The 19049-nt window shown below is 44.2% G+C and overlaps 3 protein-coding genes across 12 annotated transcripts in view; 1 reads left to right on the top strand and 2 right to left on the bottom strand.

Annotated features, from left to right (window-relative positions):
- CEPT1 (choline/ethanolamine phosphotransferase 1) overlaps positions 1 to 19049 on the bottom strand; it is a 72886-nt gene that overhangs the window by 32209 nt on the left and 21628 nt on the right. For 2 of the 7 annotated variants that reach the window (XM_049832785.1, XM_049832779.1), the window contains one exon: positions 766 to 1167. In XM_049832785.1, the coding sequence (XP_049688742.1) occupies positions 766 to 1161 (396 nt within the window). In that variant the 5' untranslated portion in view covers positions 1162 to 1167. The other 5 variants (XM_049832781.1, XM_049832782.1, XM_049832780.1 and 2 more) reach the window with 5 other exon arrangements.
- DRAM2 (DNA damage regulated autophagy modulator 2) lies at positions 2975 to 18234 on the top strand. 4 transcript variants are annotated; one of them, XM_049832787.1, is made up of 10 exons: positions 3003 to 3020; positions 4867 to 4973; positions 6395 to 6491; positions 8958 to 9115; positions 9809 to 9876; positions 10442 to 10581; positions 13060 to 13237; positions 16301 to 16383; positions 17376 to 17468; positions 17890 to 18234. In XM_049832787.1, exons 4-10 carry the CDS (start codon positions 8985 to 8987, stop codon positions 17995 to 17997), a joined length of 801 nt encoding a protein of 266 aa, XP_049688744.1. In that variant the 5' UTR covers positions 3003 to 3020; positions 4867 to 4973; positions 6395 to 6491; positions 8958 to 8984; the 3' UTR covers positions 17998 to 18234. The 4 variants fall into 4 exon arrangements, with proteins under 4 accessions (XP_049688745.1, XP_049688746.1, XP_049688744.1 ...); XM_049832788.1 differs by lacking the exon at positions 4867 to 4973 and having other exon boundaries at positions 2975 to 3020; XM_049832789.1 differs by lacking the exon at positions 17376 to 17468 and having other exon boundaries at positions 3000 to 3020.
- LOC126052290 (cryptochrome-1-like) overlaps positions 8744 to 19049 on the bottom strand; it is a 61243-nt gene continuing 50937 nt past the window's right edge. The window contains exon 13 of the mRNA XM_049832772.1: positions 8744 to 8753. Within this exon, the coding sequence (XP_049688729.1) occupies positions 8750 to 8753 (4 nt within the window). The 3' untranslated portion in view covers positions 8744 to 8749. The remainder of the gene's footprint in view (positions 8754 to 19049) is intronic.

Raw genomic sequence — 19049 nt, 5'->3', positions numbered from 1 at the left:
TCATCACACAGCGTACCTAAGGTCCTGATCTCAGCTGCCTGGTAATACGAACTGCCAGGGCCCACAGAGGTTGAAGAAAGGTGTTCTGTTATTTTAGTAAGCTGGGTTTAGTCACCAGCCACAGAGGAAACAGCTGGCCTTGATCTCTCAAGCTACACCACTTTGGAGCTCAGTCCCTTGTCTGAGCTCAAGTTCCTCACTGTGTTGCAACTCTAGCTGGGCTCACAGGCAGACTCAGCTCACTGCCAATCGAGTCACCTTGCACTTCTTGTTGTGTGGTAACTCTAGATCAGAAAGCTGAAGGTGACTAACCCAGTCACAAGCAGAGAAAGTAAACAGGCAAAAACTCCACATGCTATGCAAGCAAGGCAGCCGCAAATCCGTTTCTTAATTGTCTGCACATGCACTCAAACCTTATGGGGCTGCAGCTTTCATGCAGCAGGTCCTTCACACCTGCAATTGGAACAGCTATTTTGGTACTAGACCCCATTTCATACAGTGCATGTTGGCCAGAGGAACCACTGTTTCACTCGCCAAGCAGCATGCTAACCCCAAAATCCGCATGCGCTCTTTCTGCATGCAAGCACTCACATAGAGGCACACACATTACAAACATTTATAGAGAATAGCTTGAATGTATGAAAACTGCAGACTGGTCAATGCGAAACAGTTCTCCACAAAGATGAGAACCGACCAGAAAATGGTGCCAGATGCTACTAGATGACAGTAGCTACAATCAAAGATTGTCAGAGGTCCATAACTTACCTGTTCTGTAGCTGTTGGGCAGTAATATACTAATAGCAGAGTTGTAAATATATTTATTAACAGTCCAATGACGGTGATCAGATTTGGGGCAATCCAGGCTGGAACTCTTCCAACTAACCATTCCCAGTAACCTTGCATTAGGGGTTCAAGCAGAGATCGTCCAGCACTCTGATATTTGTGTTCTTCTAACCGTTTCAGCTGGTGCTTTGACAAGGGAGGTGTAGGCAACTGAACTAGTTTGCTTAAGATGCATCCAGCAGCGGGACTGTGACCACAGCCCGCAGGGGATTCCAGGTGCGACTCCCCACATCGCCTCTTTATGTTTCGATGCCCACTCATGGATTGGGCAGCCTCAGAATTTTTATTTGGCAGGTAGCAGCTGTTACGGAGAATCATAAGATCCTGCAATATAAAGGGTTGAAACATACTGAAGATCAAGAGCACAAATGAGATTTTAAGATATCAAAAGTTTCTAGGCACTACTCTAAGGAGCATTTCATTTGCCATCAGCAAACCAAGAAGATTCTATAAGAGTTCTCCCTTAGAAAATAAAGATATTTGGAGAATTGCTGAGGGAAAGACAGAAAACGAGGGTTCTCAATGCAGTTATAAGATGGTGAGTTACACTTATTTACTTTCCTTGCTGCTTACTGAAGCAAATATCCTGCAGCCACCAGCCTTAATTTCAGCAGCAGTAGAAACTTATACCACATCACTGAGTTACATTACAGACTAAGGCACAGTCAGTCCCTGTGCACCCCTCTCAGAGGAGAGCGAGCTGTATGTTACGGATGTACCCCACTAGCTTATCAATTGATGGCACTAAAGATTTCTCTGTATTTCTAGTGTTTTCGGTTTAACTGGTTTGAAGAAGGTTTGCCTCTTTGGTGAAGCTGAACAACCACCTAAATGCAGTTACAAACATTTTTTTCAGATCACTGTTCCTTACTGCAGTTTTGCTGTGACTTTTTTCTTCTCCAAATTTAACTCAATTCAGGTGAAAGCTCACTGTCAGTTTAACTTTTAAGATATGCAAGAAACATGCAGGAGCTAGAGAGCTTTAGCTAGTCAAAGACAGCCTACAGACACCAGCATGGGGCAGCTCTGAAGAGAAAACACAGGGTCAGGAACAGCATTTCTAGCGCAAAAAAGGACCCTCACAATGTTCCATCTCCCTTGAAGGCAGGTGACCAGAAAGACATAACTCTCCACACAAACTAGAGGAGAAGCAGTAGAGAAAGGAGACTAAAAAGAAAAGTTTGCTATTTATCTACAAAAGCCAACCAGAAAAAAAAATTAAAAAAGCAAAAGCCTAGTTGTGAAGTCTAGCAGAATGAAGCCAGAGAGGGGAAGATGACAGCTCTCTCTAAAGCCATCAGCAACATACATACCAGGTATGGAAAATAAGCTATGTAAATCAAAGGTCAACACTGGCATAAGAACAAGTGCTCTATTTCTACTCTCCACAGCTTAATTAAGGGAATTTCCAACAGTGAAAAGTCAGCCTCACAAAGTCCTGGAAGCAGGAGGAGAGAAAGCAAGCAAACAGGGCCTTGCTTACGCAGGAACTTGATAAGTTTGGGAGCAGACAAACCTGCACCCCTTCGCTTATCGGGAAAGCAGACTTAGTCACCTAGGAGGTCCCTGTGGGTGTTGTCCTGGATGACCAGAAAAATTAGCTCCCGTGCAGAAAACTACACTCTTTTCCTCTCTTCCTGACGGGTTACTCAACCAAAGACGACCTCATCCTCCAGAACAGACCCCACACTGCCCGGCTTCCGCAGGACTTTCACCTGGGCCTGGCTGCTCGCCAGCAAACACCCAGGGGACGGTAGGGAGGACAAGGGCAGCTCTCGGCCCAAACAACCGCTTCGCCCCCAGCCCGAAGGAGGCAGCCAGGACCCACCCGCACCCAGGCCGAGCGGGGGTGCCCGGCCCAACCCGCAGCACAGGCCCAGGCCCGACCTCAAAGACCTCACCCGTACGGCGCCCCTCTCCCTCAGGGACTCCGTCCCACCAGGGAAGAGCGCAGAGAGCCAAAAAAAAAGAACCCCATCCCCTCACACCCCACCCGCCACCGAGGGAAACCCGGCATTTACCTCAGTCTCCCCACACAGGGTTATGCTTTTACGCCCCTTTTGCGACGGCCGGAAAGGAGGTGGGTGGTGGCACGGGCGCGCGCCGGGGGCGGGGCGGGGCGGAGAGGGGCGGGGACGGCGGGAGGCCGCGGCGGGGACGGCGCGGGAGCGGCTGAGGTAAATAGGGGGGGGGGGGAAGGGGGAAGGGGGAGAGCTCACTCGCACGGGCTCCCCTCCCCACCCCCCCCCCCGGTTCCGCCCCTCCTGTGGCCTCCCCGGTTCTCCTCTCAGCGACCCTCCGGTATCCCTCGGTGCCAGCCCCGGCCTCCTCCTTCCTCACCCCCTGTCAGCCCTGACCGCTGCCCCCCCTGCCGCGCGTAACGACCCGCCGGCCGCCCTGGGAGCCCCCAGCGCCCCTAGAGATCCCCGGTTACCTCAGGCGTCCCCCCTCCTAGAGAACCCCGGTTACCTCAGGCGTCCCCCCTCCCTCCCCTAACAACCTCCCCGCCAACCCCCGTCGTGCCCCCCTCTCAGCCATAGTGACCCCCCCATCGCTCTCCCTACTGCCCCCGTGGCCCCCCGTCGAGCCCCTCTGTCCTTTCACCTCTCTGCCCTCAGGTCGCCCCTTTCTCCCCTCCATCCTCCCTTCCTTCCCGCCCAGCTGCTGTCCTAAACCTTTCCTCCATCCTGGTCCCTTTTCCCTCTCTCTTACCACCCAGAGCTGTCCCCCATGCACTGGGCACCTCCAGTCCCTCTCTGTGACCTTGCAGTAGCTTCAATTCCCCAGCTATAATGTGGGAAACTGTCTCCTGTGCTCTGCTTTGAGTAGTCACGTATTTTTAGCTGCTTTTCTCTGGTTAGGCAGGTTGGACTGACAGGTAGCGTGCATTCATCCTGGACACTGAGCTCTTCAGTCAGCTGTAGCGACAGGCCGGTATCGTGGTATGCCAGGTTTCTAAAACAGGCATTGGTACATCCTTATGTCATGGTATATTGTGCCTGGCTCTGTTTGGTTTGGCGCCATGCCATTCTGCTGCTTCCCCAGCTGGGTAGCAGGGGCTTAGCGAGGGCATAAAGATCCTCACTGCAACTCTCTGGAAGCTGACCCCCATACCCAGAAGATTTAATAGCAGCTTTTTTGGTGTCTATACCAAGAAGACACTCAAAATGAGTCACCTGTCATTACCCTGCAGTGGGAACAACAAAGGTGACATGTTTCCTACTTTCTTACTTCTCGTCCATGGAGGATTAGCAACCTTTAACTGTTGTTATCAGTTTGACCCTGACAGCGAGTTGCTCAAATGAACATGTTCAGTCCCTTTCTGACTCATTGCCGTTCAACCTTTGTGTTTACTTAGGAATGCACACACAAATTGCTTTCTCTTTCTTCCTTCAACACTGTGTCTGTTGGAGTATTTTGCTGGAGAGAAGAAGGAGTATCCCTTAGTATGGCTGGCTTTATCTCTGCCTGTCTTGCTGAGAGAGCAGGGAAAAGGCAGGTTGACAATCAGGGTATCAGCATTAATTTAGAAATTTCCCTTTTCCCCACATACTTTGACCATCTTTTCAGCATTATCATTCTAGATAATATTAACTTTCTGCCGTTAGTGGTCTTGGCCACCTCTCATCTTCATTTGTAGTTTCTATTCTGCATACTCAAGCACGTGCAGGGTGCTGCTGCACACTTCCTGCATTTAAAGAAAAACCTCAGAGATGGTTAAAATCTCCTTTGCTTTTGAAACACTTCCTTGAGTTGTTTTGATGATGATGTGATGATGTCGACTGCAGGAAAGATCTGTGATACACAATCTGGGGCTTAAAACCCCCCTTAGGACACAAAAGTGCCTACAGAGCAGGATAATGTTTAAGAAAAACCTAGTTATATTGAAAAGAGAGGCTAGCCATTGCCATTGTATAATCAGTTGGCAAAGGACCTTGTGAAAAAACAAGGAGGTTGAGTGGTTTTTTCCTCACTGATGAAAACAATAGGACAGGATGAGGTGTTAATAATAATTTATTTCAGGATCTTCCAGCTGGCAAACTGCAAGGCAATTCCATCCTGCCTCCCAGTGATTTGAGGTGCCTTGTTACGAGCCTGTGCTTGCCCAGACGCTCCACGTTCAGAGCCCTGTGAGTTGGCAGTGACACAGTGTATCTACAGCAGTGCGAAGTTTTTACGGCCTGAAGCAGATGGTGCCATAATGTACACAGCGCTTTGCACAGAACAAAGCCTGTGTTTGGTATAATACAGTCTGCCCACATAACAGTGTGAAGAAAAGACTTGATTTCACTGAAAAAATTTAAACAGGAAGATGAAGGGAGATTATAAGAATTCAGGAAAGATCTTGACAGAGCTAAGAAAGAGAATTTAGTGGGGAAAAAATTTACAGAAGTGTTTTAAGTGTAAAGAGAGTTTGTCAGGGGTTTATGTCCGGGAAAGTAAGAGGACCAGAGCTGCAGTTTTCTTACAGAGCCCAAACCAGCTCCAATTCCTGTGCTGTTGGGATGTACCAGCCTGCAGCTATATTCACAGTGAAAAGTCGTGCCTCACCTGAGCTCTCTCCTTGCAACTGAAGCTACCACACTGCTCTTTATGCCTGACCACATGAAAATGAGGATAATTTGTGTCCAGGCCTTAGCTCTGGGAGAGTGACAGCATAAGTTGCAGAGATGCCCAGTCTTGACTGACTGAGGGCTTCTCTGCAGCAGGGCTTGCTCTGGAGCCCTGCCTGCATGGACACATTTATTATGTAATAAGAGCAATATCCAGGGGGTAAGTTGGGAATAGCTGTTCTGCTTTACTAACCTTGCCTTAGTCCAGGTAAATCAATCTGCATAGGCAGGTACTCCCAACAGGTGGAGAATCTGTTTTGCCTGTGAGCCTTACCCCCACATAGCTTCAGTCCCACTGCATCCACCTGGCAGCAGTATCCCAAAGCAGCATCTGACCAGTACCTGAACGTTGCAGACATCTGTGCAAGCTTATGAATATCACGAGCTAGCAGGAACACTGCACAGTATCTCCCCTCTGACAGCTTCTCTCATGTGAAGAGAAGACAGGAGTTGTGGGATGTCTGATTAAATTCCGGTTGCTTCAACACCTATCTTGCCACGTATTTAGTGTAGCACCAGCATCACATTGGGATGCCCATCCACAATGAAACAGGACAACTCCATGTTCTGTCCTCTTCCTTATGTGAAAGCAGTGATCATAGGCACTGGTTTCAATTGCATTAAAACGGTTGCATTCTTTTTTTTTTCTTAAAAGCATCTCAGTTCAAGTGAAATCTTTGTGTAGACAAGTTCTATAAATCAAAAAGTCTTAAACACCTGCTTTTCTGCATTTCTACCATCCCACCATACACAGGCTTCACACCTTAAACCACTTGGAACATAGGAAAAACATATTGTGTCAGGCCAACAGTCCATTTAATCCAACGTCCAGTCAGCAGCAATGACTAATAGAAGATGCTAAGAAGGAGAATAAATACTATAGAGTAAGAGGTATAGAAGTACCTCGCATCTTGATTATTTTCCTTTATATCTCAAAGATTTAGAAAAAAAAATGAAGCGAATGTGGAACTTCACCAGAAAGATGACTTTGGATTCCCCTTGAGGTGACATTTCTTTTGATGCCCTTGTTCTCAGGTATGTGGCATATGGTTTTGTTTGTTTGTTTGTTTGTTTATTTTCAGGCAAAAATCTATTAGCTCAGAAATAAAGCTAAGGCACTATTAACATTTAAATGCTAAAGAAAAAGTAAAATCTAAGCATCAGACTGACTGCTTGGAGTTTTGAATCACATGCCCAGGCATGTAACTTCTGTAACAAGAGAATGCCGTGCAAAATATGCATTTCTCTTTCAAATTCCCAATTTACTTATACAAGAGATGGGATTGTGAAGTTATATTAATTACTATTTTTACTGCATTAGTCTTAAAATGAAAGTCAACATTAGAGGGCAAATGTTAGCGTAAAAATGAAAACTTAAGGGTAAGAAAGCAAGCACTTTTAATCCTATTACTCTATTCTTATTCACTGCATCTCCTGTTAAGACACCTTCATCTGCTACCTAACACCTTCCTTACAAGCAGCTGAACCTTCAATTTTACAAGGATGTAATTGTACATTCTTTTCAAGGGTTATCAGTTAGAATTGGCTTTTGTTACATCCCAGGAGCATGCCAGAGCTCATGTGTTCTTGTTTGAACCACTGATATTCTAGGCTTAAAAGCAGCACAAACACAAGACACCAGTTTCTGGTAAATGAGCAATTCTTATTATGCATTGTTACGCATTATGTGATGAATCTAACAGCCTGGCTTTCCACAAGCTCTCCCAGACATGTGGGCTGGCAAAGGTTAGCAAAGAGATATGACAAAGGTCTGCCAATGACCAAATACCTGCTGTGTGCAGTAAATCCACGTCAGAAGAGTTCTGAGGTCTCCTAAGTGAGATGCAAAGGAGTTGATTAGCTCTGATCTGTTGCAAGATTCACCCACTTTTGTTTCAACTTCTTTCTTCCTCTCATGAGACTTTCCAGTCTTGGTGCTTCCTATCTCTTTCTTCCTTTTCCCTTTCTCCTTTCTTTCAGTCTCTCACACTCTAGGCAGTGCCCACCTCCTAAAACCTCTCAGTGCTGCAGTCCTTCCTATGTTGTCTCAATATTATTTTGCTTTTCTCACATACTTTTTGACCTTTGCCTGGAAGCCCTTGGATCTGTACTCTTTGTTATCTGCTCTTCGCCTTTATCCTGTTTCATATTCCATTTACAGTCTCCAGTTTCAACTGTGCTTAAACACTTTATGTAGTTTTCTTAACAGTATACACATAAGGGAATGCCATCAGTAAGATGGCATAAAACGCAGGGGCAAGTATAGCCTAGAGAAGAGAAGGCTCAGGTGGGATCTCATCTCCCTGCCTGCAGGGAGGGTGCAAAGAGGACAGAGCCAGGCTTCCTTCAGTGGCACCCAGTGACAGGACCAGAGGCAGTGGGCACAAACTGAAACACAAGAGGCTCTGTCTGAATATCAGGAAACACTTTTTCACTGTGAAGATGACTGGGCACCAGCACAAGTTAGCCAAAGAGGTTGTAGTATCTTCATCCTTGGGAGATATTCAAAAGCCATCCTGCACAACTGGCTCTGGCTGGCCCTGCTTGAGCAGAGCGGTGGGACAAGATGACCTCCAGAGGTCCCATCCCACCGCAGCCATTTTGGGATTCTGAAATCAGCTGTGTTTAACTTTGTATTTGAAGCTGATAGAAAATTACTTCCCTCTAGTAGCAAGAGTAGAGAGGAGTCACAGTTCTTTCTGCATGAGCTCACCAGGGTGACAAAGCTGCACATTATTGCTCTTAGAGAACTGGAGGTAGAGACACAGATTTGCTGTCAGGCTGGGACTTAATGGAACTGGATAGCACAAGTACAGAGTTAGCCATTTCACTCCACTGTAAATGGACCTTTTCCTCCCATCTGTAAAAACACAGTAGCTGCTCTACTGCCACCAGGAACAAGTAGCCCTTGCATTTGAAGCCTGTGGCTGGCAGCAGTCAGCTCTTGCTCACAGATATCTGTAAGCTTATTTAAGTTACGCTTATAGCAGATGTTGAGTCACACAGCATGACAGGTAGTAAATGAGTGCAGATATTAAAGTAATTTTAGGTCATTTCCTCCATGTCTACCCAGTTGATTGTTAATGGAAGTTAGAGGCTCCACAACAGCCCCTATCAGTTAAACTGTCACTACTGGGACACGTTCTCTGTCAGCCTCACTAATTCTAGCATGGTGTTATGACACAAGGGTAAGAAGAAATAGAGTCAGTTATTCACAATGACCCACTTGACCTTAATTTTGGCAGCAACAAATGCCGAGACATGTAGTAAAGGGACACTACTGGTTTCTTTTGTCATGAGCTTCTAAGAATTTCAGAATTAACATTTACAGATGTTATTTCTGCTTATATATGATTGCTAGTGTGCCATGAAGTCAAATGTTCATTTTGCATTTGCAGGACAGGACTGCGAGCAATATCAAATTGCTGTACTTGAAGCAGCTTGCTTCAAGAAAAGCAAAACCTTTATGAATCATAAACCTTTGTATTTGATTCCTCACAGTGTTCAGAGTTAGAAGTCAGCACTGAAATGTGGTGGTTTCAGCAAGGCCTCTCTTTCTTGCCTGTGGCTTTGGTTGTTTGGTCAGCTGCATCTTTTGTGTTTTCATACATTACTGCAATTGTCCTACACCACGTCGACCCTTTGGTGCCCTACATCAGGTCAGTAACATTCATACTGTACCACAGTATTGAATTGGCCTCTCACTCCTGTGAATTCTTCCCCAATTCCAAACTTTAAACAGCAGTTCTTATCTAACAGCTCCAGTTCTAAAGTTACTAGCTGTTTGTAGTTATTTGTGTGTAACACTATTTAATGCTGTCTATTTTTGTGTTGAAGTCTAAGCTTTAAGCTGTGGCTGTGTGAATGTATCCTTAAAATGATGATGAACAGAAAAACTGGGGGTGCATCTCCAACCCTCTGTTTGGAGTAAAGTGTCTTGCTGTCACCAGGTTTGGTTGCACCAGCAAATCTGTACTATAGTCTATATTTCCAACGGCATTGCATCAAAGCTGTACGCCTTGGTTTTGGTCTTTCTGTTTTCCAAGTTCTTAATTTTTCCAGTTTTAATACTCTTTTATTCACTTTTTGTGGAATCAAGATCAGTATAAAAGGAGTAGTTATACCGAGCATGTTCATTCCTTGTTCTAAGGATAGCATGTCTTTATCATTCTTATTTCTACAGCTCAAACTAGCACAGTATGGTTTCAGTAATGAGAAATTCAGTGAAAATATCTGGGAGGGTTTTTACAAATCTGTTTCTTATGGTTCCTTTGAAGACTGAAATAAGTAAAGTTGTGTTGCAAGTATTTTTAGTATAGATAGATATGTATCACCCCATTTATCTCTTCCAGTGATACAGGGACAATACCTCCTGAAAGATGCTTATTTGGGATCATGTTAAATATTTCGGCTTTCTTGGGTGAGTATAGAAAGCTGTCCTTGGCAAACTGCAGGCAGTTCTGGAACGCACACAGCTTTAAACAATTTAATGTCCTTATTCAGATCATTAGACAGCCCATAATTCTCAGTAAAAAACTAAATTCTAAGCAATCAATCTTAGTTATCTTAAGCAAGTCAGAGGAAAGTGCATGGCAGTGATGTTATCCACAAAGCCAGCATGACAGCTGCAGATTCCAGAAGGCTAAAAATGTGTTTAAAAAAACCCAGCAGGCTAGTAAGAGAAATAGAACTGCAAATTCAAGGCAGTCACCTTACTTGTGCTGCAATTATGGAGAGGGGGGAAAACAACCTAGTATGTCTTTCAAATGAAAGAGATCAGAAAAATCTAGTAAGTTGACTTGTTTAGTTTATCATTATATTATTTGTTTTGACTTTCAGATTCTCAGCTTTCCTATTTCAGTGTACCATAAGACAGCTTTTGTATTTTAAATAGTTGCCTCTGTCACTCGGCATCTTCCCAGTTAAAAAAGGACAGTCTGCTCATCAGCTGAGAATCTTACTCCATTTGGGTTCTTTATTAACAGGCATGGCTACCATGTACATCCGTTATAAACAAGTTTACGCTTTGAATCCAGAAAAATCCAAGATCATCAAGCTTAATAAGATTGGCCTTACACTAGGATTGATGAGCTGTTTTGGACTTTGCATTATTGCGAATTTCCAGGTTTGTGCTTTGCTTGCAATGTCCTGAAGCTGTCCAGAGTTGTGTGTGTGTTTGTTTACTGAGCTATCTGATAACATGGGGTTTTTGCTGAAAGCAAAACTCTTTAGGGCAAACTTGTTTTTTGTCAAATTTTCTACAGAAAACCATTAAAAAAATAAGTTTTGATGTAGAATTGCTTAATCATTTCTTATTTGCTTTATCCACTGGGACTTGTGAGCAGCCATTCATGAAATTTCAAAACATTAAAATCCCCACAAGTTTTGCAGAATGCAAACTCATCTTGGATCTCCTTATAGAAGATTTTAATCTGGAGCTAGGCCTTTCAAAGACCAGAACTATATTGTATTTTGACTCAGGAGAATCAGGTATCTAATATTCAAAAACTGTTACAACTGGAAGTAAAGCCAACAAAAACACCCAACCCCACAAGAAGTCCAGCTCTGAAAAATCTGCCCTCTTAGGTACCAGTTCTTGAAAATACTGCAGTGTTAATCAGCTTTTGAATTTCTCCATCCCAGTGTCTCTATATTTTTTCCTCCCCAACAATTCCCACCCCCTCCAAAAAAAAAATATCTGGTATTCTCACATATCACACCATCAGCAGGGCCATATTCTACATCATTGGCTGCTACATGAAAGACAGTTGTACAATTGCCAGCCTCATCATATTAATTACCTGCTGGGTTTTCTGGAGATCTGTAGTGGTGCCTTTAGCCACTAGAGGCTGCAGTGTCACCTCGGTGTCCTGCTGGATTAGGGCTGGGGAAAAGCAAAGAGGAAAAGCTCCTGGAAAGCCCTACCTTTTTCCCCTTCTCCTTTTACCCTAGCACAGCTCTCCAAGTGCTTCAGCAGCCCCTGTCTTAGAAACCTCAGCACACTCATTTTGGGTAGGGTTGGGGTTTTTTTGAGGCCTCAATCTATTTACTTTTTTCTAGAGCCCTAGCTATACCCAGAGGTCACAGCCTCCCCTAATGCATCCACCAAGCAAAAGCCTCCAGGCTGCGTTCAGCTCCATCATTTCCCTCCACCACTGGTCAGGAGGGGGTATGTCTACTTTCTGTAGATTTCAAGATAATCAAAATATAGAAGGTGCATGTTAATTTGTTAACTAGTTTGTGTAACATTTAATCTTGAGCAAGAGAAAAGTTGGAAGTGATGTACCTGCATATCCAAGTGATGCTGAGGACTGGTTGAGGGCCACCCTAGAGGCAAAAGGAGCCAAAGCCCCCTGGAATCTGCTAGTTACTGAGGACAACTGAAGTGTGAAAATACACAAAGGTGAACAAAGGGGTATGGGAACAGCTGTCGTGCAGAGAGCTCCAGACAGCTCTCACTGCTAGGAGTCAAAGCAATAGCATGGGGCTTATCCTCATGGGAGATTTAATTCATGCTGTTCAGCCAGTACTATTGCTTTATTCTAGCTGTGGCTATTGATTTCCTCTCATATAGGAGAAAGATTTCTGTCTGATGACACCTCATCACTGAACAGCACATGATTTTGGACCACAAGCCATTGCAACTTGGTTATTCACTATTTAAATATAGATTCCCACCTACTGTGGATGCAGCACTTCAAATTCATTTGTGCACGTAAGGTACACATGGAGATTATGAGGAAAGGGCGACTCCAATTCCTGATCTTAATAGTTACTCAGTAAAACATGCAGTCTCATGCTTTAGGGCATAAAAGATCACCTGCATGATCAGAGTGCAGGGAGGCTGCGAGGCCTTGCATTGTGCAATTGGCAAGATAACACAGAGCAAAGGACTGAACACAATGTGATTTTTCAGGGCATAAATTTTAAGTTGGGTTGTTTTTCTTGGAATAACTTCTAGTTTTAATGATTTTTACTATTTGACAGTTGATTCTCCTTAGTGTTTTTTAAGGCAAGTATTATTACTGCTTGATTCAAACTTGTTCCCTCTGAGTATTCAAAGATACTAATTTGACAAACAAGGCTTATTCAAACTAGAGTAATTCAAGGAAGCGCTAAACCTCATTATTTTTAATCCCATTTTGGGTACTAGAACGGTGTCATGTTTATCCCGTATTGCATTATCTTTCACAGATGTTTAGATTCCTGGGCTAGAAATGCTTAGTAGGTAGCCTGTTGTCACTCTCATTACCTGCCCAACTGCAGGGATTCCTTCATCCAGTTTCTGTATTACTGTCCACTATGGCTAACGAGAACAGCTTTTGCAAATTCCTGTACTTAAGATATAGCTGTGACCTGTAACTTAGCCACAAGAGCTTAACAAAAGCAGCAATACAGAGGGCTGGCAGGTGCTGGCTTCCACCTAAATCTGTATGGGGTTTCCAAGAAAAATGTCTGAAGTACTGGCATGTTCCAGGACTGCTTAGCTTGGGATATGAGAAGGTAACTGAGTGGGTAGAGTGCCAAAGGTTTACAGAAGAAAATTGTTCTCAGAGTTTAAAATGAAACCAGGTTCTGTACAAGCAGTGCTTTATTTCCTTAGAAATGTATTCTGTACTACATACACGTGGTTGGAGCCTGCCTGACATTCGGAGTAGGGGCCGTTTATATGCTGGTTCAGACCGTCCTATCCTACCTGATGCAGCCAGAAGTTCACAGCAAAGATATCTTTTGGATCCGTCTGACCGTGTTACTCTGGTGTTGTTCAAGCATCGTGAGCAGTATCCTTTTGCAATGCAGTGTCACCGTAAAACAGAGCAGCCTTCACAAATGACAGTATTTGCATCTACATTAATTTAACCTACCAATGTGAAAGGCTGTGCCACAGAAGGCCTGTCATCTTTACATGTACAGTTTGTATTGTGCTATCTATTCATAGTCTGTGTTGCAACCTGGGAACTTTAGGAAAAAGGGAACTACCAGGTTAAGCCCACAAGTGAGTCACTGGGTGATAAAAAAAGGTAAGAGGGATGGTTGCCACCCTTTCTCTTCTTTCCTTCTACACACCAGAAACTGAAAATGGCAAAATAAGAGTTCATCACAAAGAGGTCTGACTGTGTATTATGAAAGATGGGGAGAAAGGGAAGTGTACTTAAGAGATGGGTGGTTTTAACGGGAAAAAAGCCAGGTAAGAAATAAAAGCGTCTGTTCCCTGGTGACAGGAACGCTGCAGCAATTTTTATAGTTGGATACAACTAAAAGAGAAGTACAGAATGTAGCACAAGAGAAAATACTAACCTAACTATGTGCAGCAGTCCTGCACTGGGCCAGCTGGCTCCCAGAGCAGGTTTAAAGTGCTGGCATTTGTCAGAGAGACAATTCTGGAGCATATTGCCAGGGTTGAGTCAGAAGAGAGATTTGACCTTTGATCTCCTCCCCTGCCCATCCTACAGTTCAAAAAACAAGATATTTGTGCAAAAATCATTGCTTAAATGCTGTCTCTTTTGCAGCTGAATCAAGGCCACCAATTTAATCCCCACCAATTCCACTTATTTCCAGGCTGGCAGCCAAAACCAATACTAAACCATACGCCCCATTCCCCAGTGACGGAGCATCTCGCAGAGCTGCCATTCCTGCTACTGCAAGATTATACAATCTGTACTAGTCAGACAAGAAGCGATAGTTGGGGCACAGGCTGGTTATTTATAAAGAAGCGGGAAGGACCCTTACCTGCTGAGGAGGCTTGACAAAGAGCAAGGAAGTAATCTGTGAGACTTAGAGAATTGCTGTCCCTAGCAGAAATTTTGGCGCTAGCAAAGAACAAGATTTTCAGTTTTGAACAGTTAGGAGCCAAATACAATTGGGGAAGACTCAAATGGAACACTAAAAACCCACAAACCCCAAGTCTGTAGAGGTTATTGTACCAGCGTGGTCTAACCAAAATTGGAGGGAAGTAAAGCTGTAGAAAGCTGTAGAAGTAATGATATATACACACATATGTATGGAAGGGGAAGAAAAGGGAAATTGTCAAGAGTATTTTCTAAATTAACAGCTCATAATGTAATAAGGGAAAGATGGTAACAGGGAGAAGTCTGTGGCCATAGGTGAAATGGTTGTAACTAGTACTGGAAGGCAAAAGGAAACATGCCTTTTTTATCAGAAATAGTGTGGCCAGCAGGACTAGGGAAGTGATCATCCCTCTGTACTTGGCACTGGTGAGGCCGCACTTTGAATACTGTGTTCAGTTTTGGGCCCCTCCCTACAGGAAAGACATTGAGGAGCTGGAGTGTGTCCAGAGAAGGCCAACGAAGCTGGTGAGGGGCCTGGAGCACAAGTCTTACAAGGAGCAGCTGAGGGAACTTAGTTTGTTTAGCCTGGAGAAAAGGAGGCTGAGGGGAGACCTTATCGCTCTCATTGTAATGCAGTAAGTGTCAGCCTTTTCTCCCAAGTAACAAGCGATAGGATGAGAGGAAACAGCCTCAAGTTGTGCCAGGGGAGGTTTAGATTGGATATTAGTTAAAATTTCTTCACCAAAAGGGTTGTCAAACATTGGAACAGGCTGCCCAGGGAAGGGGTTGAGTCACCATCCCTGGAGGCATTTAAAAGACATGTAGATGTGGTGCTTAGGGACATGGTTTAGTGGTGGACTTGGCAGTGCTGGGTTTACGGTTGAACTCAATGATCTTAAGGGTCTTTTCCAGCCTAAATGATTCTATGATTCTATCAAAATACTCTGCTGGAGTGAAACAGCAGAATTGCCAACACAGTTAATTACCTGCTTTGTAACAAGGGGAGGATGGAAGCCAGTTATTTTGGTATCACAATGATTAAATTCTTTCCAATGCAGTAATAACTCAAGCAGGTAACTAACAGCTACTAAAGCTGTACATTTTAATTAGCAGAGAACTGGGTATCTTGCATTCAGATCAGTAACCAGAGCTCCCTGGACCGCTCACATCAATTTTTTAATAAGCTTTGGAAGTCTGGATTTTCAAAGACATATTTGTGCCAGTAAGTTCAGCCTTGTTCACCACCAAAACTAATCTTCCACATCCGGAGGCTCTTGATGTTTAATCTTATTAATGATTGAAGAAGTTAATATCTTAATCCTATGAAAATCAGATCCCCTGTAACTTAATGCTCCAAGTTTCATTTGTAAAGGCAGTAGCACTGATGTAGCATACCTTCCCTCTGTAAGATGTTGAAAAAGTGACATCTCAATCACTCTAGAAAGAGCCCAGGTCTCTGATCCCTCATTTGATCATTGTCATGTGGGTTTTTCCTTGGCCGCTGTACAAAAGCAGCTATCAAACCTTGAGTGAACTAAGAGGGAAACAGAAAAGCTAACAACCATCTCTGCTGCAAGTGGTATAGTATTCCAATCTGTAACCCACATATCAAGAATTCAAGGTGGCTGAGTAGTTGAAAAGCAATCGGAGAAGGAGGTCTAGACACTACTAGCCTGGAAAATGCCACTAAAAAGAAATTCAAAATGGAAAGTAAGTATTCACATTTGATCATAGTATAAATGCTTTCATAAGGACCCTGTATTTGATCAAGGAGGTATGACAACATGCAGCTTACAGAGAACAAAGATAATCGATTTAGATTAGAATTAGCCTTTTCATGTGACAGTAATTAGACAGTTGGAACAACCTACAAGTTGAAGGGAATGATGTGAAGCAGTCCATGTCACCATTACCATTCATTATGCTGAGGAGACCTTGGGGAAAACACACAGAGATCTCCTTACAGCCTCAGCCTGACACAATGCAGAGCCGAATCTGAAATTTTCAAGTTGCTTGTTCTTGGTCTTGAATCTTCCTTAACATATTTCTTTGCAGTGTTTATTTCCTCAGTTGTTTTATACAGTGGCTTGTATGGAACAAATCTAGTGCAGAAGTTGCACTGGGACCCACAGGAAAAAGTAAGTGATTGAGTGAAGAAAATAAGCAGAGAACAAAAACCAGCTACATTATTTGCAGTGACAAATGCATCTGGGCACTTACTGTGGTTGTGTGCACATACTTGGGATAGGAGAGGACAAGTGAGCTCTACCAGTTGAGCCAGTACGCAGCTACTTGCTAAAGTACTGTTCTGAGCAAAACAGTTGCAGCTTCAAGCGTTATTTTAAATTAATCTCACTGGTGGGCAGTAATTGAACTGCCTCAATGAGATGTCAAGCTACCAGCCTGTCTGGTCTGTGCCAATCAGCAATTCCTGGTCACTGTTACACAGTAACTGTAAATAATGAACCTCACATGCCAGCTGGTTGCAGCAAAGCAGAGTTCCTGACTGCTGCCAGGTGGGTGTCAGGAGGAGAAAAAGGCCCAAGGATACAAGTGATAGAGCTGCCATCGAAGTGCTAAGTGCCGGGCAGTGAAGGATCCCAAGCAGGACAGAGAAAGGGCATGTAGTTCTTAATAGCTCTGCTTGTCTCCCTGGCCATCCTCATCCTCTCCAGGCACTGCTGGAGGTGTGGCACTTATTAGAGGCAGTATTATGCAGGCTGGTTTTGAGGGCTTTTCCCACCCCTCCCTTTAAATAAAGCATAAGGAGCTTCTCAGAAGTCTGCTTACATCCAAAGGAGGACCTTGAACCTTACTTTTGTAAAGGGCTTTTGCTGTTAGTCATGCCAAGCTGTCCATTAAGACTTCAGGTTTTGCAGGTTGATATTACATTCCCAGAGGGGGTCATCCCAGTTGTGTGGAGCAGGTGCTTTCCTGGTCATTCTCACTCTTCTGCTGAGTTCAGCACTTCATTCTTACAGACTCCAGACAGGCTAAGAAATTTTGCTCTCCAAAGGGAATAGTTTTGGATGTGGGATGTCATACACGCAAGCCATCTTTGTGCCATTGCAGGTTCAAGAAGAGCTTTTCACACTGATTTTTCCCCCCCCCCCCTCTCGCTATTACACAGGGCTACACAGCTCACATCATCAGTACCGTCTCAGAGTGGTCGTTAGCATTCTCCTTTCTCAGCTTTTTCCTCACCTATATCCGTGACTTTCAGGTAAAATGAAGTTACAATTAATTGCTCTGCTTCTCCAAGCTCTAAATAGCCCAAGAGGATGCAAGATGGGCTGCCTTGTATTATCAGTCATCAAGGCTGGAAGACCTGTAGCATGAACAACCCTAAGCAGTCCTCTGTTCCTCAGTAGGATCTATGCCTACTGTGTTAACACACAGACTCCAGCATGAGACTAGCTTTAACTAAACCGCTTCACTTGCGAGATCTGTCACAATCACAGGGGATGTTTGCCCAAGGATTGCAAGGCATACAACAGAGTCGGTGCAGGAGAAGAGCTTGGGAGTCAGGCTTATAGTTGTGGAGCCAATCTGCATTTTGGTGTTTCATCTGACTACTGAAATTGCCCATGCTGAGCAAGTGACAAGCCTGCTAACTTAAATTTTCTTTCCTTTTTCCTACATAGAAAATTTCCCTGCGTGCAGTTGTCAGTTTGCATGGACAAACCCTTTATAACACACCGCAGAGCTTTGTGACTGATGAGCAGGCACTGCTGATAGCGGGGAGCATCTAATGAAGGTGAAGAGAACATGTTCTCAGCATAACTCAGGAATTTAATAGCAATAATGATTGATAGTTCTAAGCATTTATTTTATATAAAAAAGGTATGAAGTGATCATATTGTACTTGACACAAAGGGCTTTGCTGTTAACCCACAGAGCAATGCAAATGTTATCAGTATTGTAAACAAACCTGTAACATTTCTTCATATGCCAATGTCATGAAAGAATTAAATGAAGGTTATTAAAGAGTTGTGTCTCCTCATCTCTTCCACCATGCCCAGTTTTACTTCCCTCATTCTCTTGCCCTCTCCAGTGTTCCTTAGGCCAAGTCTTTTTGGATGCAAGGAGCCCCCAGCCTAGAGCCAGGCCCCAGCCTCATCCTTCCGCACCTGCAGCTCCCTCATCAGGGCAGCTGGGGCTGACCCATGACCTGCACACTATGCTAGAGTGGAAGGACCCCAAAGCCACCTCATCCTTTGAGCAACCTGTAAGGAAAATGCTCTAAATTTCTTCCTTCCTTCCTTTCCCACCTCCAGCAGTTGCTTGAGCTGATGGACAGGTTCATCCAAGAGTCCATGTGCAGAGTGTCCCTACTGCACAAGCCTAGGAAGAGTCAGACTATACAGCCCATGTCCTGCTTGCTCAAGGGGGAAGTGCTGACTCTTAAACAAGCATAAAGCATGACACATGTCCTTATAGCCTTGATGTCCCTAGCTGTCCCCCAAGACAGTCTCTAACCCAAGCTGCTCATTCCTCTTGCTGCTTCCAAAAGCAGTTGTATGGTGTGGCCAGCCCTTAACCTGACCTTGCAGCTTGTCAGGATGCTCCAGAGGTTGAGCTCCACAAGGCTTTCAGTGCTAGACACCCCAGATGCGTGCCAGGGTGTTCGTACTGAGTGTTTTCGTAGGGACAACCTCCCCCACATAGGAGTCATGTCCAGACCCAGCCAGAAGCCTTAAAAATATGCATTTGCTCTAATTCTACCAAAGTAAAGGGATATTTGATACACAGAGACCTACAGAATACATTACCAAGAGCTGCCTTTGGGCCCTATTTATCAGGA

This window comes from Accipiter gentilis, chromosome 29 (genome assembly GCF_929443795.1).
Source record: "Accipiter gentilis chromosome 29, bAccGen1.1, whole genome shotgun sequence".
Lineage (NCBI taxonomy): Eukaryota > Metazoa > Chordata > Aves > Accipitriformes > Accipitridae > Astur > Astur gentilis.
Note: the sequence above shows the minus strand (reverse complement) of the source record. Positions and strands in the feature narration are given on the sequence as shown.

Coding starts and splice junctions, on each gene's coding strand:
- DRAM2 (XM_049832788.1), top strand. CDS start 8,985: ATGTGGTGGTTTCAGCAAGGCCTCTCTTTCTTGCCTGTGGCTTTGGTT. Junction 16,384..17,375: donor ACTGGGACCCACAGGAAAAA/GTAAGTGATTGA, acceptor GCTATTACACAG/GGCTACACAGCTCACATCAT. Junction 17,469..17,889: donor CCTATATCCGTGACTTTCAG/GTAAAATGAAGT, acceptor TTTCCTACATAG/AAAATTTCCCTGCGTGCAGT.